The sequence below is a fragment of the Salvelinus sp. IW2-2015 genome, linkage group LG25 (assembly GCF_002910315.2).
Source record: "Salvelinus sp. IW2-2015 linkage group LG25, ASM291031v2, whole genome shotgun sequence".
In the NCBI taxonomy this organism is placed as follows: Eukaryota; Metazoa; Chordata; class Actinopteri; order Salmoniformes; family Salmonidae; genus Salvelinus; species Salvelinus sp. IW2-2015.
The window spans coordinates 22,415,399-22,438,641 of NC_036865.1; the positions used below are offsets into that span (position 1 = coordinate 22,415,399).

Sequence of the window (23,243 nt, forward strand, 5' to 3'; positions counted from 1 at the left end):
TGATCTGAGAGACAAGGCAAGAAGGGCCTTCTATGCAATCAAAAGGAACATAAAATTCGACATATCAATTAGGATCTGGCTGAAAATACTTGAATCAGTTATAGAACCCATAGCCCTTTATGGTTGTGAGGTCTGGGGTCCCCTCACCAACCAATAATTCACAAAAAGGGACAAACACCAAATTGAGACTCTGCATGCAGAATTTTGCAAAAATATCTTCTGTGTACAACGTTAAACACCAAATAATGCATGCAGAACAGAATTAGGCCGATACCCACTAATAATCAAAATCCAGAAAAGAGCCGTTCAATTCTACAATCTCCTAAAAGGAAGCGATTCCCAAAACTTCCATAACAAAGCCATCATCTACAGAGAAATTAACCTGGAGAAGAGCCCCCTAAGCAAGCTGGTCCTCTGTTCACAAACACAAACAGACCCCACAGAGCCCCAGGACACAATTAGACCCAACCAAATCATGAGAAAACAAAAAGATAATTACTTGACACATTGGAAAGAATTTACAAAAAAACATAGCAAACTATAATGCTATTTGGCCCTAAACAGAGAGTACACAGTGGCAGAATACCTGACCACTGTGACTGACCCTAAATTAAGGAAATCGTTGACTATGTACAGACTCCGTGAGCATAGCCTTGCTATTGAGAAAGGCAGACCTGGCTCTCAAGAGAAGACAGGCTATGTGCAATCTGCCCACAAAATGAGGTGGAAACTAAACTGCACTTCCTAACCTCCTGCCAAATGTATGACCATATTAGAGACACATATTTCCCTCAGATTACACAGACCCACAAAGAATTGGAAAACAAATCCAATTTAATTACCTCCCATATCTATTGGGTGAAGTACCACAGTGTGTAATCATAGCAGCAAGATTTGTGACCTCTTGCCACAAGAAAAGGGCAACCAGTGAAGAACAAACACCATTGTAAATACAACCTATATTTATGTTTTTTTATTTTCCCTTTTGTACTTTAACTATTTGTACATCATTATAACACTGTATATAGACATAACATGACATTTGAAATGTCTTTATTCTTTTGGAACTTTTGTGAGTGTAATGTTTACTGTACATTTTGTATTGATTATTTCACTTTTGTTTATCTTTTTAACTTGCTTTGGCAATGAAAACATGTTTCCCATTGAGAGAGAGAGGGAGAAGGAGAAAGAGGCATGTCCGGGACAAGGTAGCATGTCTGGTGAACAGGTCAGGGTTCCATAGCCGCAGCCAGAACAGCAGAAACTTGATCAGCAGCACGACCAGGTGGACTGGGGACGGGGGCAGCCAGGAGTCCTCAGCCCAGGTAGTCCTGAGACACTTTGGCCCCATCTGACGATACCCCCGGTCACTGCCAACCAGGCAGGATATAACCCTACCTACTTTGCCCAAGCACAGCCCTCACATCACTAGAGGGATATCAACAGACCAACTTACTACCCTGTGACAAGGCTGAGTATAGCCCACGAATACCTCCCCCATCGCACAAGCCAGAGGGGGCACAAAACTGGACTCAAGTCGAGTATGGCGAAAAAAGCCTGGCACAACGTGACGCACCCCTCTTAGGGACGGCATGGGAGAGCACTAGTAAGCCAGTGACTCAGCCCTCGTAATAGGGTCAGAGGCAGAGAATCGCAGTGGAGAAAGGGGAGCCAGCCAGGCAGAAACAGCAAGGGTGGTTTGTCACTCCAGTGCCTTGCCGTTCCCCTTCGCACCTCTGGGCCAGACTACACTCAATCATCAGACCCACTGAAGAGATGAGTCTTCAGTAAAGACTTAAAAGTCAAGACCAAGTCTGCATCTCTCACATTGATCGGCAGACCATTCCATAAACATTTTATTATATTGGAGAAAGCCCTGCCTCCAGCTGTTAGCTTACAAATTTTAGGAACAATAAGGAGGTCTGCATCTTGTGACCGTAACGTTTATGTGGGTATGTACGGCAGGACCAAATTGTAGAGATAGGTAGGAGCAAGTCCATGTAATGCTTTGTAGGTTAGCAGTAAAACCTTGAAATCAGGCCGAGCCTTAACAGGAAGCCGGTGTAGAGAGGCTAGCACTGGAGAAATATGATCACATTTTAGTTAAGTTAAGGGTTCTAGTTAAGATTCTAGCAGCCATGTTTAGAACTAACAGAAGTTTATTTTGTGCTTTATCCAGGTACCTGGAGAGTAGAGCATTGCAGTAATCTACTTTTAGAAGTATGAAAAGCATGGATTAGCTTTTCTGCATAATCTTTGGACAAAAGGTTTCTGATTTTTGCAATGTTATGAAGATGGAAAATAAGCTGTCCTCAAAATATTTTTGATACAGTATGCTTGTCATAAGAGAGTCCAGAGTAATCAAGTCAAACTTTATTTGTCACATGCGCTGAATACAACAAGTGTAGACCTTACCGTGAAATGCTTACTTACAAGCCCTTAATCAACAGTGCAGTTCAAGAAGAGTTAAGAAAATATTTACCATATAAATGAAAGTAAAAAATAATAAAAGAGTAACACAATAAAATAACAATAACGAGGCTATATACAGGGGGTACCAGTACCGAGTCAGTGTGCGGGGGTACAGGTTAGTTTAGGTAATTTGTACATGTAGGTGGAGTGACTATGCATAGATAATAAACAGCGAGTAGCAGCAGTATACAAAACAAATGGAGGGGAAGGGGGGGTGTCAATGTAAATAGTCCGGTAGCCATTTGAACCTTTCCGCCATCCACCTCCTTATGTCAGGAACACAGGCTTCCAGGGATGGAAATTTTGGGGCTTCACCATGTTTCATTGAAATGTATAGCTGTAAGGGCCTCCCAAGTGGCGCAGTGGTCTAAGACATTGCATCACAGTGCTAGGTGTGCCACTAGACATCCTGGTTCGAGTTCAGGCTCTGTCGCAGCCGGCCGCGATCGGGAGACCCATGGGCGGTGCACAATTAACCCAGCATTGTCCGGGTTAGGGGAGGGTTTGGCCGGCAGGTATATTCCTGTCTCATCGCGCACTAGCGACTCCTGTGGTGGGCCGGGCGCAATGCACCCTGACATGGTCGCCAGGTGTACGGTATTTCCTGTGACATATTGGTGCGGCTGGCTTCCGGGATAAGTGGGCGTTGTGTCAAGAAGCAGTGCGGCTTGGCTGGGTTGTGTTTCGGGGGACGCACGGCTCTCGACCTTCACCTCTCCCGAGTCCGTACGGGAGTTGCAGCGATGGGACAAGACTGTAACTACAATTGGGCACCACAAAATTGGGGAGAAAAAAATCCTAGACGTATAATTACTAGCCTGCAGCTGGAAATTACTTGTCTAGTACAAGAATACCGACAACCGCGGAAGCATCTATTCTATGCAACGACCATCTGTAGGCCTGACGTATCCATTACAAGAGACACTATCCAGAGCCGCGGAGAAAGCTACAACCACGAAGGACATTGTGACTTCTGGGGAAGTTAACCAGAAACTCTCTGATGAACTGACACTCCAGCAGACGGACCGGCGATTCCAACAGAGAGGACAACAACGACATACGGGCATAAATATATACATTGAAATTATTCTCGAATGAGCGGCCATTCATGTGCAAAGGATTAGCATTTCAATGAATATAGTTATCAACTGTGTGTAGCRAATCCATTTTGTCTTTCCCGCTCTTTCTCTGTCCCCACCCCTTTCCTTTGTCTTCCAAGCCATCATATTGTCTTCGTCCACTAGGGACTTATCAATGCATTGTGTTAGTAACCAATATATACTGTTTGTTTATGTATTTCTGTGATTATTTAGTTAGTAAATAAATAATTAAGTCAATTTGTATATCGCTGATTCATCATTTAGGCTAGGGTTCATGCAGATATCCAAGGCTTTGCGACGTTCAGTAATGAGAACTGATGAGGTAATGATAAGGGAATTATATGCTTAATGGTAATGACTAAAAATATTCCACTCTGAAATTATATAATTGTATGAAATTTATTAGAATCATAAAACTATAATCTGATGTGCTTAGTTTTAGTCAGAATTAGAACAAGGACTTTTTGTTCCTTTTTAGTATGTAAGCAGGGTTCAAGTGTGAAACAAATGATAAGAGGAGCTATTGACAGACAAGCTGTTTTACTGTGTTCCATACAGGACATTCTGTCCCCACCCAGGGAGGGGAGAAACCTTGGGCTTGTAGTAGATTGTATAACAGGTGGCAGGCAATGTATGAGTAGGAGAAGACTTGTGAACTATATTGTCATTGTCTCTGAGAGGAGGAGGGACATTTATTACAAAATGAGAGGTATATAAGCCAATGTACAGGAAATGATAAGCAGAGCTCTCGTAAATAAACATTCTGACTATTGTAGACTGGCCTCTGTCTGTTTCATTTCAACAAGAACCTTACACATTCTTGGTAACAGACCGAGTAGTTTAATTGAAGTTCAGTTTATGAACATTGAGAACATAATTCTCTTAACAGGTAATAATAATTCATTGATAAGATATGAACATATCTGAAGAGTCAATTCGAGAAATAGACTCTATAAACATTTTCCCGTGGTGCCTCGACGTCCTAGTTAATTCAAATTGACATGATTAGTTTAATCACGTAATAATAATTACACATAGAGAATTGATTTGCTAAAATAACAGTCTTCACATTTAATAATAGTCACAGACACTACATTAGCTTTGCGACAGTATCAAAAATAAATGTTGGATAGTTTTTAAACTCAGGTTAAAAAGTAGGCTGATCGCCTCCCGGGTGGAGCAGTGGTCTAGGGCACTGCATCGCAGCGCTAGCTGTGCCACCAGAGACTCTGGGTTCGCGCCCAGGTTCTGTCGCAGCCGGCCGCGACCGGGAGGTCCGTGGGGCGACGCACAATTGGCCTAGCGTCGTCCGGGTTAGGGAGGGTTTGGCCGGTAGGGATATCCTTGTCTCATCGCGCACCAGCGACTCCTGTGGCGGGCCGGGCGCAGTGCGCGCTAACCAAGGGGGCCAGGTGCACGGTGTTTCCTCCGACACATTGGTGCGGCTGGCTTCCGGGTTGGAGGCACGCTGTGTTAAGAAGTAGTGCGGCTTGGTTGGGTTGTGCTTCGGAGGACACATGGCTTTCGACCTTCGTCTCTCCCGAGCCCGTACGGGAGTTGTAGCGATGAGACAAGATAGTAATTACTAGCAATTGGACACCACGAAATTGGGGAGAAAAGGGAGTAAAATTTAAAAATAAATTAAATATTTTAAAAAGTATGCTGATCGAGCAGCAGTGAGGGATCTTCGATATTACACAGTACTATCTTTCCAAGATAGTCGGAAGACTTCCAATTTGGTGAAGCGCTATTTCCTTTCCAATTTCATGGAAACTTGCTTCAGGGCTCGGGTATTTTCTGTATACCAGGAAGCTAGCTAGATTTTTTTTTGTTTTTAGAGGTGCGACTGCATCTAGGGTATTATACGTTAAGGTTAAGTATAGATTAAGGTTAAGTATAGATCCTCGGTGAGGTGGTTAACAGATTTTTGTTGTCCAACGTCCTTGGGTAGGTGGAGGGAGTCTGGAAGGGCATCAAGGAATCTTTGGGTTGTCTGAGAATTTAAGATGGAGTCCGGCAATCCTCAGCAGGCCTGGCTTGGTCCTGTTTGTGGGGGAGTCACAGAAAGAGGGCCAGTTATCTACTAATTCTATCTTTTGGGAGTGGCAGAAAACAGTTGTCAACCAGCGATTGACTTGTGCGAGTCTGCTGTAGAGCTCATCACTCCCGCTAACTGGAAGGGGGCCAGAGACAATTATTCGATGCCAACACATCTTTCTAGCTAAGTTACACGCTGAAGTTATGTTGTGCTTGGTGACCTCTGACTGTTTCACCCTAGATCATTGGTGCCGACGTTGGTGCCTATACCATCTACACTCACAGGTTTAGCCTCAGCCAGCACCATCTTCAGATTAGCCTTCACGCCAGTAGCCCTGCCTCCTGGTAAACAATGTATGATTGCTGGATGATTATTTTTAAGTCTAATATTACGGGTAATGGAGTCACCAATGACTAGGATTTTCAATTTGTCAGAGCTAATGGTGGGAGGATTCGACGGCTCAGACCACGTAACGGGTGCAGAAGAGTCCTGAGAAGGCTCGGGCTTTCACTCCGACGCAAAACCGGTTGAACATTTCTATCCACTGAATGAGTGACACCGGTTGAGCATGCCGATAACATTTCTTTCCAGAAGCTGTGAGAAAATTGTCCGGCTGTGGGGACTGTGCAGGGGGATTAATACTACTACTTGCATTTACTGGTGGCACAGAAGCTGTATAGTCGTTTCCTACACTTAAATTGCCCTTGCCTAATGATATTTTTATTTTATTTTAAATATTACATTTTCATAAGTATTCAGATCGTTTACTCAGTACTTTGTTGAAGCACCTTACATGTAAGTATTCTTGGGTATGACGCTACAAGCTTGGCACAACTGTATTTGGGGAGCTTCTCCAATTCTTCTCTGCAGATCCTCTCAAGCTCTGTCAGGTTGGATGGGGAGTGTCGCTGCACAGCTATTTTCAGGTCTCTCCAGAGACGTTTGATCGTGTTCATGTCCGGGCTCTGGCTGGGCCACTCAATGACATTCAGAATACCACTCTCCATATGTTCAAGCATAGTGGTGGCTGCATCATGTTATGGGAATGCTTGTAATCATTAAGGACTGGGGAGTTTTTCAGAATAAAAAATAAACGTAAATGGACCTAAGCACAGGCAAAATCCTAGAGGAAAACCTTGTTCAGTCTGCTTTCCACCAGACACTGGGTGATTAATTCACCTTTCAGCAGGACAATAACCTAAAACATAAAGCCAAATCTACACTGGAGTTGCTTACCAAGAAGACAATGAATGTTCCTGAGTGGCCGACTTAGTGTTTTGACTTAAATCTACTTGAACATCTATGGCAAGACCTGGAAATGGTTGTCTAGCAATTATCAACAACCAATTTGACAGAGTTGAAGACGCACAATCCAGGTGTGGAAAGCTCTTGGAGACTTACCCAGAAAGACTCACAGCTGTAATTACTGCCATCAGTGCTTCTACAAAGTATTGACTCAGGGGTGTGATGTAAATTAGATATTTCTGTATTTCATTTTCAATAAATGTGCAAACATTTATAAAAACATGTATTTACTTTGTCATTATGGTGTATTGTGTGTAGATGAGTAAGAGAAAAATATATATATATACATTTTGAATTCAGGCTGTAACACAAATGTGGAATAAGTCAAGGAGCATGAATACTTTCTGAAGGCACTGTATATGGGGTATACAACCATCCCAGCTCTGCAGATTTTGCTGCGAAGAGACAGAATCATTAGATCCCTTGTTTTGGTACTGCCCATATGCAGCTTGTTTTTGGTCGCAGGTTCAGGAATGGCTGAAGAATTACAACATTTACCTGGAGTTAACTCTACAAATAGCACTGCTGGGAGATTTGAAAAGTAATAGTCAATACTCTTAGCGAAACATTTGATCTTTAATTTACAATCTGGAGAATCTATGAGAATGGAAAGGTTCAGGACTTTTGTGAAATATCACAGCATAGTTAAAAATGATATGGCTAGTAGAAATCAAAACTGGATGGTGTTCAGAGATATATGGGGTTGAGGGAAGCTGAAGGGTGGGACTAAAAATATTTAAAAAACAAGATAATTCATGTAAAATAAACTGTCCGTAAAATGTATACAGTATGTATGAGCTGGAAGTAGAAGCTTAAGTGTTGTTGTCCATTAGTTTACTTCAATTAGTGGAGGGATGAAAGGGTTAGGAGAAAATAGTAAAGAAGGAAAATATATAAAAAAGATATATTTACACCAAAATATATGGGGGATTGGAAATGATGCAGACAATTACATTGATAGAAGCCACAATCTATCTGCAATATTAAAGCTGATCTACCCATAAACACAAAAAAAACAAAAAAAGTGCTTTCACAGTGAATTAAGGCTGAACTTGACTGCCTGTCGGCAGTGGTCAATGATCTTGAACCTTTGCATGCCAGTGATGGTTCAGTTTGGTTCGACAGTTCCTCTGTATTTCACTCTGTATCTCGGTACCTCATACATTTCTTACATTAACCTGGCGAGAAATATCACAGTGTTATGGCCTTGCTACAACACTGAAGAGCCATAGGAGAAGGCTTGACTGTGCTGTGTTTCTGTTCAGATCTGCATCCGCATTTATTGAAATAATAGTCCTGTAGTCCTGTAATCACTTGGAGAGACTGGAGGCCTGCTAGAGGTTCTCATGTTTAGCACAGGGCACATCTCCTGACTGGCTGCTTGAACTGGAGGACCTCATCTTTTACAAATGCCATCATTCTCTCCAACCGCTTTGACATATGTCAAGGTGAGTTTGAGTCTGGTTGCTGTGCAGTTTTGGGCGATAAAACATCCTTATGTGCACTTGAGTCGTTCCATTATAGTGCTCTGTATAGGTAGGTGGTATACAGTATATGCAACCTCTCTAAGTCATGCAGGAAAAGGGTATTGGCCTCGTCGATGGGAGAGGGTCAGAATAACCCCAGTCATAACATATCACATCATGTTAACATCTCATCCAATGCACACTTTCATCACAAAGCCTGTGCCACATAGAACTAGGCCTATATAAGCAACACAAAAACATTCTGCTCTAGAGATGCAATCACATCTTCTCTGTCTCCTCTGTTTTGGGCTTTTAGGGGTTGATGGGTTGTCATTATTTCCCCTGTATTAACAGCAGCTGTCTCAGTAAGGAGTAGTCCAATAACCTACAATAAAAGCGAGAATTAATGACGTATGCATACCAAGATCCCAGCAGGATACGCTCTGCAGTAAAACATCTAACTAAAACCTCCCATTTTATTTATTTACGCCCGTAAATACTTTCCTATCTCAATGTTCACTGACCCCATGACCTTGTCTATTACCGGCACTGTTGAATGGGCCTCATTTCCAAAGGCATTATTATACAGAGATTATTAATTTCCATTAAGAGTATGGGAAAATGTGAAGTCTGATCACACGCCATGATTTATGTCCCACTGGGTGTGTTTGATTTGGTGGCACCATGCCAAGAGGGAGGCCAGAGAGGAAGCTTATTTGCTTATTTCTGGGCATGAGTAGTCACATTGTACAGAAACGGTTAATCAAGTGACAGTGAGAAATGTGAATGAGGCAACAGTATTTACTTTAGTTTTGAGTGGATGAAGCTATAGGGGCCACTATATTCTAAGGGGAATTCCTGCACATATGAATGGTTTGTATAAACACTCATGGGAGGACATTTCAACATCTGAGATATCACACACATGAAACCAGATCTTCTCAACGCCCACAGAAACCAGGAAACTCCTGCTTCTCATGCAAGCTTTATCTGTGAAGGACACACCTCTTTCTCCTCTTACTATACTCACTCTCACACACAACCACATTCACACACACGCACACACATACCCACACTCAGAGTGGAGCTTGTGGCAGTCCAGCTGAACAMTTTCACTGGAGGTGTAAACTGAAAAGATTCAAGCTTGAGATTTTCTCCAGGATTATACAAAATGAGCAGTTCTTTCTCAGCCAAAATCCAGTCCAAAATGGAACTGGCTAAAAATATGAAGGAGGAAGATAAGTTGTACAGATATAACGGAGTGCTGTACCCTGTCCTCRTGAGTCCAGAGGAGAACCTGAAGGCTATGGAGAGGCTGGAAGCAAGAGCAGATGATGTCATGTTAGTTGCATATCCCAAATGTGGTAAGTCAAAAAATATTTAAATATGGAAAAACTGTATTTAGATGGTCAGAAGAATGTGCATTAGTAAAGTCATGTGTAGTTAGTTCCTTGAGAGACATCCTTTGGCAATGAGCATCTTGATTAAGCATTTATGTTTTCTAATAGTCACTGACTAGCTTATTATATCAAGTTTCATCAGTGGAAAAAGGAGTGTTCCACTTGGTCTTTACTAGTCTACTCTCTGCCTATACCTACTGTACACGCTTAGAAAAAAAGGGTTCTAAAAGAGTTCTTCGGCTGTCCCCATAGAAAAMCCCTTTTTYGTTCCAAGTAGAACCTTTTTTGGCTCTAGGTAAGCCCATAACAATGTATGAGGTGTATACTTTTGTCTCAAAGTAGATTTAAGACTACCAAGAAACGCTGTATGACCATGATTTAGCCCACTGCAGTAAAAGGTTATAATAATAGGCTCAAAGTTCAAGTTCAAGTTTAAAATACAATTGGGGTAATGAAACTTACTCATAGTGTCTTACACATAGCTCATAGCCTATGATATTTTGTCTTGCTGTGTATTTAAAAAGGAGACAGACAAAAGGTATTTGACTTGCTAACTGGGTTTGAAGTTATCTAAAATTCAGTTTCACAATGGATGGGCCTCTGAATGTTTGGACTTGCAGAATATAATCTGTGTGCTTTGGGGTAGGCCCTCCCTGTCAGGCAAAAATGGTTGCAATAAAGTCTGTTTCTGGTTTTAACCTTGTCAAAACAACCCAGTTTTGCAGCTTTGTCAGCTCTTTCCTCTGCACACTATAGAGTGATAAGGTAATCAGTGTTGAGGAATGTTGAATTAAACACAGACCGCTCTGCCCGCTGGCAGAGAGGCACCCTTGTAACAACGGTTAATGTAATAACACAGGTTAATGTAATACCTTGTAATTACAACGGTTAATGTAATAACACCGGCTAATCTAATAACACCGGTTAATGTAATAACATTGGTTAATGTAATACAACAGGTTAATATAATAACACAGATTAATGTAATAACACAGGTAAATGTAATACTACTGGTTAATGTAATACCTTGTAACAATGGTTAATGTAATAACACAGGTTATGTAATAACACAGGTTAATGTAATACCACTTCTTAATGTAATACCTTGTAACAATGGTTAATGTAATAACACAGGTTAATGTAATGACACAGGTTAATGTAATAACACAGGTTAATGTAATGAACAGGTTAATATAATACCTTGTAACAGCAGTTAATGTAATAACACCGGTTAATGTAATAACAAAGGTTAATGTAATAGCACAGGTTATGTAATAACACGGTTGATGTAATACCTTGTAACAACGGTTAATGTATAACCCAGGTTAATGTAATAACACCAGTATAGTAATACTTTGTACAACAGTTAATGTAATAACACAGGTTAATGTAATAACACAGGTTAATGTAATAACACAGGTTAATGTAATACCACTTCTTAATGTAAACCTTGTAACAACGGTTAATGTAATAACACAGGTTAATGTAATAACACAGGTTAATGTAATGACACAGGTTAATGTAATAACACAGGTTAATGTAATGACACAGGTTAATGTAATAACACCGGTTAATGTAATACCTTGTAACAATGGTTAATGTAATAACACAGGTTAATGTAATAACACAGGTTAATGTAATGACACAGGTTAATGTAATGACACAGGTTAATGTAATAACACAGGTTAATGTAATACCGTGTAACACCGGTTAATGTAATAACACCGGTTAATGTAATAACACAGGTTAATGTAATACCACCGGTTAATGTAATACCACAGGTTAATGTAATACACTTCTTAATGTAATACCTTGTAACAATGTTAATGTAATGCACAGGTTAATGTAATAACACCGGTTAATGTAATAACACCGGTTAATGTAATAACACGCGGTTAATGTAATACCTTGTAACAATGGTTAATGTAATACACCGGTTAATGAATACACCGGTTAATGTATACTTGTAACAATGGTTAATGTAATGACACAGGTTAATGTAATACTTGTAACAATGGTTAATGTAATGACACAGGTTAATGTATAACACGGTTAATGTAATAACACGGTTAATGTAATAACACCGGTTAATGTAATACCTTGTAACAATGGTTAATGTAATAACAAGGTTAATGTAATACTTTGTAACAATGGTTAATGTAATGAACACATGTTAATGTAATAACACCGGTTAATGTAATAACACCGGTTAATGTAATAACACGGTTAATGTAATAACACCGGTTAATGTAATAACACGGTTAATGTAATACCTTGTAACAATGGTTAATGTAATGACACCGGTTAATGTAATACCTTGTAACAATGGTTAATGTAATAACACCGGTTAATGTAATACCTTGTAACAATGGTTAATGTAATAACACCGGTTAATGTAATAAACCAGTTAATGTAATAACACCGGTTAATGTAATACCTTGTAACAATGGTTAATGTAATGACACAGGTTAATGTAATACCTTGTAACAATGGTTAATGTAATGACACAGGTTAATGTAATAACACCAGTTAATGTAATAACACCGGTTAATGTAATACCTTGTAACAATGGTTAATGTATAAACACAGGTAATGTAATACCTTGTAACAATGGTTAATGTAATGACACAGGTTAATGTAATAACACCGTTTAATGTAATAACACCAGTTAATGTAATAACACCGTTAATGTAATACCTTGTAACAATGGTTAATGTAATGACACAGGTTAATGTAATACCTTGTAACAACGGTTAATGTAATAACACCGGTTAATGTAATAACACCGGTTAATGTAATGACACAGGTTAATGTAATACCTTGTAACAATGGTTAATGTAATGACACCGGTTAATGTAATGACACGCGGTTAATGTAATGACACGGTTAATGTAATGACACCGGTTAATGTAATGACACCGGTTAATGTAATGACACCGGTTAATGTAATGAAACCGGTTATTAATGACAGGTTAATGTAATGACACAGGTTAATGTAATGACACAGGTTAATGTAATGACACAGGTTAATGTAATACCTTGTAACAATGGTTAATGTAATAACACCGGTTAATGTAATGACACAGGTTAATGTAATGACACAGGTTAATGTAATGACACAGGTTAATGTAATGACACAGGTTAATGTAATGACACCGGTTAATGTAATACCGGTGTAACAATGGTTAATGTTAATAACACAGGTTAATGTAATGACACAGGTTAATGTAATAACACCGGTTATGTATACCTTGTAACAATGGTTAAGTGAATGACACAGGTTAATGTAATGAACACAGGTTAATGTAATGACACAGGTTAATGTAATGACACAGGTTAATGTTAATGACACAGGTTAATGTAATGAACACAGTTTAATGTAATGACAGGTTAATGTAATGAACACCGGTTAATGTAATACCGTGTAACACCGGTTAATGTAATAACACAGGTTAATGTAATACCTTGTAACAACGGTTAATGTAATAAGACCAGTTAATGTAATACTTTGTAACAGTTAATGTAATAACACTGGTTAATGTCTAAATGTTAACTTTTCGATTTAAGATGTCATAAAACCGGTTTATGTAATATCTTGTAAACATTTTTAAATAGATAATGTAGTAACTTCAACCGATCATGTAATAGCATTCCAAAATCTATGCTTCATGTAAGATTTCCCTAATCTTAATACACATACTACCCTCCACCTTTTGCTAACACACACACACAAACCCATGCACACTCTTACACAAACACACACTCACAAGCACACATTGAAATGCACACACACACATAAAATGTTTATACAACATCAATCGTAAAGGAACTTTCAAAAATAAAAGTCCCTTTGAATAGCTCTTTATTTATCATAACAAAGGAAATGTATATTTTTGCTGTCACAGTAGCCATCCCCCGACACACTATTTATGCAACGTTTAATATGTATAATAAGGATTGTGTAATCCCCTTTTTTTTGCAATCCAGGATCAGATCAATCTGGTTGATTTTGAGAATGTTTTTTTTTTAAGGATCGGACTAAGATCATTTTGATCCAGACACCACAATATCAAGATCACAGAATCTGGATTTTCAGTGCTTTTAATAGACCTACACCTAGCCATCTACTGGACAGGTCATGTTCCTACTTTGACACTGTCATAGGAAAACAGAAATGAGTAAACTACATGACTAAAGGTACCTAAGATTAAACATAATAGAGCCTGCATATTACTTGTAAGTAAGTACAGTCGTGGCCAAAAGTTGAGAATGACACAAATATTAATTTTCACAAAGTCTGCTGCCCTTAGTTTGTATGGTGGCAATTTGCATATACTCCAGAATGTTATGAAGAGTGATAAGATGAATTGCAATTCATTGCAAAGTCCCTCTTTGCCATACAAATGAACTGAATCCCCAAAAAACATTTCCACTGCATTTCAGCCCTGCCAYAAAAGGACCAGCTGACATCATGTCAGTGATTCTCTTGTTAACACAGGTGTGAGTGTTGACAAGGACAAGGCTGGAGATCACTCTGTCATGCTGATTGAGTTTGAATAACAGACAGGAAGCTTCAAAAGGAGGGTGGTGCTTGGAATCATTGTTCTTCCTTTGTCATCCATGGTTACCTGCAAGGAAACACATGCCGTCATCATTGCTTTGCACAAAAATGGCTTCACAGGCAAGGATATTGCTGCCAGTAAGACTGCACCTAAATCAACCATTTATCGGATCATCAAGAACTTCAAGGAGAGCGGTTCAATTGTTGTGAAGAAGGCTTCAGCGCCCAAGAAAGTCCAGCAAGSGTCAGGACTGTCTCCTAAAGTTGATTCAGCTGTGGGATCGGGGCACCACCAGTACAGAGCTTGCTCAGGAATGGCAGCAGGCAGGTGTGAGTGCATCTGCACGTACAGTGAGGCAAAAACTTTTGGAGGATGGCCTGGTGTCAAGAAGGGCAGCAAAGAAGCCACTTCTCTCCAGGAAAAACATCAGGGACAGACTGATATTCTGCAAAAGGTACAGGGATTGGACTGCTGATGACTGGGGTAAAGTCATTTTCTCTGATGAATCTCCTCTGATTGTTTGGGGCATCCGGAAAAAAGCTTGTCTGGAGAAGACAAGGTGAGCGCTACCATCAGTCCTGTGTCATGCCAACAGTAAAGCATCCTGAGACCATTCATGTGTGGGGTTGCTTCTCAGCCAAGGGAGTGGGCTCACTCACAATTTTGCCTAAGAACACAGCCATGAATAAAGAATGGTAGCAACACGTCCTCCGAGAGCAACTTCTCCCCAACCATCCAGGAACAGTTTGGTGACGAACAATGCCTTTTCCAGCATGGTGGAGCACCTTGCCATAAGGCAAAAGTGATAACCAAGTGGCTCGGGGAACAAAACATTGATATTTTGGGTCCATGGACAGGAAACTCCCCAGACCTTAATCCCATTGAGAACTTGTGGTCAATCCTCAAGAGGCGGGTGGACAAACAAAACCAAGGGGTCCAAGTCAGTCACACAGGTTTTCCATATGAGGAGGTTCATCCATCTCTCTGCTGTACAGAGACATCCCTCTCCCTACAGTACTGTACATGCACTTATTTGACACTATCAACATAACAACTGAACACGCACATATAATGCAGTCAATTTAATATAATGAAATAATGCAAGTGGAGGTAAATCCCCAATATCAGCTTTACGCTTTTTTCAAACACAAAATAATTTTTAAAAAGTACTACTTTCAAATGGAGATAGCTTCAACAACGCTGCCCATGCTGTCACAGACACCATAATGGCACAGATACAAAGATGAGTCCTCTAACTCTATGGGCCCTGTATGGGGACAAAGCCCCATGTTTCTATAATAATCTGCATATGACATAAACATGGTGTATGTGGTCATGTACCTGCTGGGTGGCCGGTAGCCTAGTGGTTAAAGCATTGGGCCAGTAACCAAAAGGTTGCTGGTTTGAATACCTGAGTAAACATGGCGAAACATCTGTCTGTGCACTTGAGCAAAGCTGTCACGATCGTGTGGAGGAGAGACGGACCAAAACGCAGCATGTGGAAAATAAGCCATCTTCTTTTATTATAACGACGAAGATGAACATGAAACGAAACACTCTTACAAACTATACAAAAACAACAAACGTCCGTGAAGCTATAAACGTAGTGCACACACACATGCTACAAACGTTCAACATAGACAATTCCCCACAAACAGCTAAAGCCTATGGTTGCCTTAAATATGGCTCCCAATCAGAGACAACAATAACCAGCTGTCTCTAATTGAGAACCAATTCAGGCAACCATAGACTTTCCTAGATACCTACACTCAACCATAGACACAGCTAGACTACTATACTAAACATAAACCCAACTACTCTAATAAACCCCCTAAACCTTACAACCACCCTAGACACTACAAAAAACACATACATTCCCCATGTCACACCCTGACCTAACTAAAATAATTAAGAAAACAAAGAATACTAAGGCCAGGGCGTGACAAAAGCACTTAATCCTTATTTGCTCCAGGGACGCTGTACTACTATTGCTGAAACCATTTTATGGATCATACAAAACACTAGGGGCTGGTTTCCTAGATCCAGATTAAGCCTAGTCCTGGACTAAAATGCACTTTCAATGGAGAATGGTTTTTCATCCATGACTAGACTCAATATCTGAATAGGATTGCCCCTGATATTACAAATATTTTGGCATAATGCAATAATAACTCTCTCGTCTCATGGTTAAACGTGATGACACTTTTAGAAGAATATCAAAGGACACTACACCTCTCTATTCCCGATCCCTCTGTGTAAATTGAAAAATGTAAATGGACCTGAATGTTCTCTGTGTCTGGCAGGTTTTAATTGGATGGTGGCGGTGCTGCGTAAAATAATAGCACACGCAACTGGTGAGAAAGCAGAGTCCAAATTCCCTCCATTGATGGAGTTCTTTGGGACCGAAATGCTGCAGGTTTGTGCAAAACTGATTGACTTTCTGTGAGTTTGTGCAACTGGTTGAGAAAGCAAGTCCAAATTTCACTCCATTGATGGAGTTCTTTGGGAGCCAAGAACTGCTGCAGGTTTGTGCAAAACCTGAATTGACTTTCTGTACTTTGTGCACTGGTGGACGCAAAGTCCCAACATTCACTCCACTTGCTGAGTTCTTTGGGACGCGACTTGCTGCTGGTTTGTGCAACTGATTGACTTTCTGTCGTTTGGTTGCAACTGGTGAGAAAGCAGAGTCCCCAAATTCTCCATTGATGGAAGTTCTTTGGGACCGCCAATCGCTGCAGGTTTGGTGCACAACTGATTGACTTTCTGTAGCTTTGTGCAACTGGTGAGAAAGCAGAGTCCAAAATTCACTCCTGTGATGGAGTTCTTTGGGGAAATGCTGCAGGTTTGTGCAAAACTGATTGACTTTCTGTAGATTTGTGCAACTGGTGAGAAAGCAGAGTCCAATTCACTCCATTTGATGGAGTTCTTTTTGGGACCGAAATGCTGCAGGTTTGTGCAAAACTGATTGACTTTCTGTAGCTTTGTGCAACTGGTGTAGAAAGCAGAGTCAAATTCACTCCATTGATGGAGTTCTTTGGGACGCGAAATGCTTGCAGGTTTGTGCAAAACTGATTTGACTTTCTGTAGCTTTGTGCAACTGGTGAGAAAGCAGAGTCCAAATTCACTCCATTGATGGAGTTCTTTGGGACCGAAATGTTGCAGGTTTGTGCAATACTGGTTGACTTCCTGTAGCTTTAGCAACACTGCAGGTTTGTCTGCCTCAAATAAGTCAAATATAGAAATACTACAGGTGTAGTTTATTGGAAATCCTGTTTATGGGTTGTTTGGTTCACTAATGCACAGATCCCCTATAGTCTAAAGAGGTTCTATAGTTATATTGGGAGGTGTTCAGCCAACTTTAGGTCTATAAAGTAGGTTTTCAAGACAGAATGTCTATACAGCCAGGTGTAAAGGACGTCACGCTGCTTGCTTAGCGAGTGCCGCTCTCTCCTGATTCGGCTCATACCGAGGCTCGAACTCAGAACGTCTGCCTCGCAAACACGTGACCACCCTCCCGATGCGTCTATCTAGTCTGCAGCGCAAGTTGAGACAATTCAGGCTGAGGAGTGAGTTTCACAGATCCCCATCTGCTAAATAGTCATGTCGTTTTGCTGTTCTGTAACTGGCCACAATAATTACATGCAGGTGTTGCAATCATGCTGTGATCCAATAAGGCCAGTTAGTGAATGTTAGTGAATTACTAACACATGTTCCGTGAGTGGCCTCATGAGCCTCTGTGTGTGTAAATGTTAGCACAGCTTAAGCTCATCCAAGAAGACAGGTCTACCTACAGTATACACCCGTGATTCTCACATCGAATGCAATTAACTGTGGAGGATATAGTGAGATTCATTCATATAAAAGTGTTTTGTATGGCCATCTGTGTCAGGAGTGAAGAGTTTGTTCACTAAACTTGCGAGCTCCTGGGCCTAAAATTATATAACATGCCTGTTTGCACAGTGTCTGCTTAGATGAGCGTTAGAGCAACAGCATACCATGGCTCACGTAGAGTTAAATGGACACCTTGTCTATCTCGCAGGTTATTCACCAAGCACCGTCCCCTAGATTTCTGGGGACACACATGCACCCAGATAACATTCCTGAATCCTTCACCACAAAGAAAACAAAGGTATGTACTTTCAACTAGAACATAGGTGTTGTTGTGGAACTCACAACTGTTTTTTTAATGCTCCACAGTAGTTCATCTTTTTATACAAAATTCCATCACAACTTCCTCCAAACAGCAACTTGTAATTCCCCTGTTGTGTAAGAGTGAAAGCTTTTCCTGTGTAGTATGGCAGCTAGTGTTTCTCTGCAGAGGCAGCCACAGCAGAGAGCGTACCACACAGACATAGATACATACACTGCAAATCACACACTGTACAGAGTACATGGTAGACAGATTAAGCACACAGAGTACATGGTAGACAGATTAAGCGCACACACTGTACAGAGTACATGGTAGACAGATTAATCAAATCACATAGCATACACACTTAGGACACTTTTCAGCAGACAGTAACTATGCTACACTGAAATATAAAACCTCCAATTTGCAATACAGTGTGTCTCACAACTCACCATAACTCTGCCCTCCCCTTCCCTCAGTGTAATGAACACGAGGGGAGACAGAGAGCTGGTTTCAAGCACAGGGAGCAGCAGGTGTTTATTTAAAAGAACCACAGGAGGAGGCAGGTAGCTGGGTCCAGGGGCAGGCAGAAGGTCATACAAAGGGGGTCCAAAGCCAACAGTACAGGCAGGGAAAAGGCTAGTAACGTAGTCCAGGAGATCAGGCAATAAGTAGATAACAGGCTAAAGTACAGGCAGGGAATAGCCTATAAAAAGGCATCGTTAGTGAGGCAGGCAAAAACTATCATCCACGGGAGGCATAAATCACAGCGACAGACATGTGTCACAAAACAAACAATACCTCACAGTGATGGGGTGCAAAGAACTGAACTAAATAGTGTGTGATAATAACATACAGGTGTGTGAACAGGTGATCCGAATTCAGTGATTAGGATCTGGAGAGTGAGCGGCGTTCAGGGGATCTAGGCGTTTGAGAGTGTGAGCTGGAAAGTGAGTTGCATTCTGGGGATCTACGTGTTTTAGGGTGTGAGTTGGAAGCAGACGTTACACTCAGGATATAAACTTTAAAGAATGTCCTGGATCAATCTATAAAAATATACTGTTGTCATTATCATGTCATGGTCTTCTGTTGATCAAAAACAGATGCTGGTGATATTCAGGAACCCGAAAGACACAGTGGTCTCTTTTTATCACTTCTCCAACAAGAACCCAGTGCTACCCACTGCAAAGTCCTGGGACTGCTTCTTCTCAGAGTTTATGAGTGGAAAAGGTACCTAAAGTGAAGAGCCCTTATGAAAATTGGGTTTATATGTTGGAGTTTGCTTTATACAAAAGTATAACTTGAGTCAGTTGTATTACAGTAAAATTTGTACCTATACAGTACAAAACCTCACCTGAACAGTAATTTCCTATTCCTAGTTCCCTGGGGTTCATATTTTGACCATGTACTTGGCTGGGAGAGGAGAATGGATGACCCTAACGTGATGATAGTCACCTTTGAGGAGTTAAAACAGGTATCAAGTATTCCTTTCTTTTTGAATACAGACATTAGTTTTGATCGGTCTGCTTTCTGTCATTTACATTCTGTCATGTTAATTGTGACCCACACAGGACCTGAGTGAAGGTGTGCGAAGGGTCTCTGAGTTCTTTGGTTTCAGTCTCAGTGATGCCCAAGTCCAGACCATCGCAGAGGAGAGCACCTTCAATGCTATGAAGGAGAGCTCCAAGGCCTCACACGGCCAGATGGCCAACGTCTTCTTCAGGAAAGGTGTGTGTGAGAGTGACAGAGGGAGCAAGAGAGAGAAAGAGCGCTGTATGTGGCTAGAGGGAGCTTTGTTCCAGAGTTTGTTTAATCCTACCCACTGGAGACAGAAATTGTGGGATTATGGTGAGACAAACAAACACTTGATATGATGTATGTTGACTRTAAATACAGACTCATGTCTCCGGTCTCCTGGTCCTCTCTATCCTTAAACAACCGTTGTCCTTTCCAGGGAAAGAAAGCATTGTCATACTGACCTCCTATAGGTTGAATGAATTATTAAGTGCCAAAAAAGTTACAGGGTTGATGATTTCAAATCAGCCATAAATCACCTTATGACAGGGGGAATGGAAGCTTGTTGTCTGCAACAGGGAGGGACAATTGAATGCAAATTTCAATATTTTTTTTATTGTTAAAACATTTCTAGCCTGCCTATCTGTGGGTAACATGGTTTACATGTTATGCTCAACCCACTCAGTTTCCTACCACAAAACATGAGAAAATGGCTTAAAAGAGCAGAACAGGCTCCCCTGCTTTTACACTGTGATTTGACTAGATGTTCAATGTTCCTTTTAGAAAAAAAATAAGAATAGTTTCACCATATTAAAACGAGAGTTCAGTTCATGTAATAGGGCTGACCTTAAAATGAGGGACGGTTTACATTTTTTTCTCCTTAAATCACATGAAATAAATAATAATTTTCACAAATGACTGTCAAAAGCAAGAAAAATAACTAGGGCTTTACAATGGTGAAAAGTTKGAGAAATGTTGGGGTTAAGTGGGTTMAAATCTTCCAAGAAATGACAGAAAATGCTGAATTTTTGCAGTTTAAAAAGTCTTTATTCATATTTAAAAAGATTTTTTGAATTTTGTATGTGGTCTATATTAGAGCACTTTATTTAATGAATCAGGCTTTTAAAATCCAATATTGGTGCACAATCTCTAATTAAAATATCAAAGGGGACGCAGAAGGGACTCATTTCATGGAAAGACCCATATACTGTATGTTTCATACTCACCATGTACATTCACAGTACTGCATGTCTTAGGTGTAAAGTTGAGGTAATCTTAACATCAAGCAAAGTGATACAACTATGTTATATTTTTTACAATATGTAGGCTACCTCACACTACCTTAAAGACTAGGTCAACTGTAATCTAAAAATAACTAAAGATAATTTGCTTTATGTCCAAACTACAGAGTACTAGAAAATKTTATGTCGCTCTTGCTGTACATTGATCATGTGTTTTAGTCGTGTTCATGTGTTTTTGATGGGTATTTCCTCCCCAGGTGAAGTAGGGGACTGGAAGAACCATTTCAGCCCAGCCCAAAGCCAGGAGATGGACACAGCATTCAAGAAGCACCTGGCAGGGACTACGCTGGGGGCCAAACTAAAGTATGACCTGTACTGCAAGTAGACAGCAGACTGGACAAACACTTACTGAGCTGAGACAGGACACAAGGGAAACACTGACAGGGAAGATCAACCCAAACAGGCAGGCTGGTATGCAGTAGCTAAACTGACATTCACAATGAGGTATTTGGTGGTGCAACACTTGTTACTACAGAAACACTTTATTCCACTTGGCTATCCTACACTGGAGCTATTGAAGGGCATTTTTGTGAAAGTGTTACATGAGACGAGTGGAGACTGGTGGGAGGAGCTATAGAGGGATGGGCTCCTTGTAATGGTTGGAATGGATTATATGTAACAGAGTCAAACATGGTTTCCATATGTTTGGTGTTTGATACCGTTCCATTAATTCCATTACAGCCATTACAATGAGCCTGTTCTCTTACAGCTCCTCCCACCAGTCTCCACTGCATGAGAAAAAGTCGACATGACAATGACAGACTTCATGATAGATTTTTAAATCTTGTAATCCTTGTTTTTATATCACTGTTTGTTGATTAAAGTTGATATCGGCCTTGTATGCATTTTACAATATTTCAAGATGTCAGTGGAGGCTACTGAGGGGAGGACGGCTCATAAATGGCTGGAATGGAGCGAATGGAATGTCAAACACACGGAAACCATGCGTTGATGGTGATACCGTTCTACTTATTCCGCTCCAGCCATTACTACATGCCCGTCCTTCCCAATTAAGGTGCCACCAACAACCTGTGTAAGATGTTGTACTTTTCAGTTCAGAGTAATGGAATGTGTCAAAAAGTCTAGTTCTACAAATGACATGCCACATGACAAACTATAATAATCATATGCTCAATGTCCTTGCTAGAACACCTGAGAGATCATATGGTAACCTACTTTACTGCAGGCCAGCAATGTGACCAGTTGCACGCAATAAAACCCTTGGATTGCAATGCATACAATACTAGATTCAAAGCAAATAGAATTATTCCATTTGGAAAAGGTGACCAAGATGAGACTGTCTAAATTGAAAGTAAAACGTTCCATAAATTCTTAATTGTAAAGAGTGACAATCAAAACAGGGAATTTTCAAAAACTAAGACTATGGTAGCCTACTGATGTGATATTCACCATAGATACGGTATACATTGCGATATTCACCATAGATACAGTATATATTGTCTGATATTTGTGCTGTATGAGGGCCTACACTGGGGATTGCACCATTTCTTCCCTTAGTTGATAATTTCCATTATCCGTGAAACCCGTTTTGATTTAGTGAAAAGAATGTCTATATCCAGTCGGTACAATATAGAACAAAAATGTTCAAATGCACTGTAGGCTACCTGTTATTGATAATGTTTTAGTTGTTTGCCATTGGTACTTACATAACGTGGGACTAAGGCTGTGTTTACACAGTCACCCTAAGAATCCAAATCTTATTTTCTTTCTATATCTGATCTACACAATCAGTTTTACATGTGACCGATGTGCACATTCACACTGATGTAACCTCTGAAGTAGCACCAGAGAGGAAGAGGCAAAGCGAGAGGTTTCACTCTCGCCAAAATAAGCCCAATGCATTTCTATGAGCTTATTTTGGACCTAAGCTTGTCACCTGCCTTCAAGACAACGACTCCCATTGTTAAGCTGGAGACATGAGCATCTCATCATTA

At 40.5% G+C, this 23,243-nt stretch overlaps 1 protein-coding gene across 1 annotated transcript; it reads left to right on the forward strand.

Annotated features, from left to right (window-relative positions):
- Positions 1–9,395: 9,395 nt before the first annotated feature.
- On the forward strand, positions 9,396–22,123 carry LOC111951605 (sulfotransferase 6B1-like). The gene is made up of 7 exons (XM_023969784.2): positions 9,396–9,745; positions 16,647–16,759; positions 18,383–18,472; positions 19,576–19,702; positions 19,852–19,946; positions 20,044–20,200; positions 21,486–22,123. Exons 1-7 carry the CDS (start codon positions 9,553–9,555, stop codon positions 21,611–21,613), a joined length of 903 nt encoding a protein of 300 aa, XP_023825552.1. The 5' UTR covers positions 9,396–9,552; the 3' UTR covers positions 21,614–22,123.
- The last annotated feature ends 1,120 nt before the right edge of the window (positions 22,124–23,243 follow it).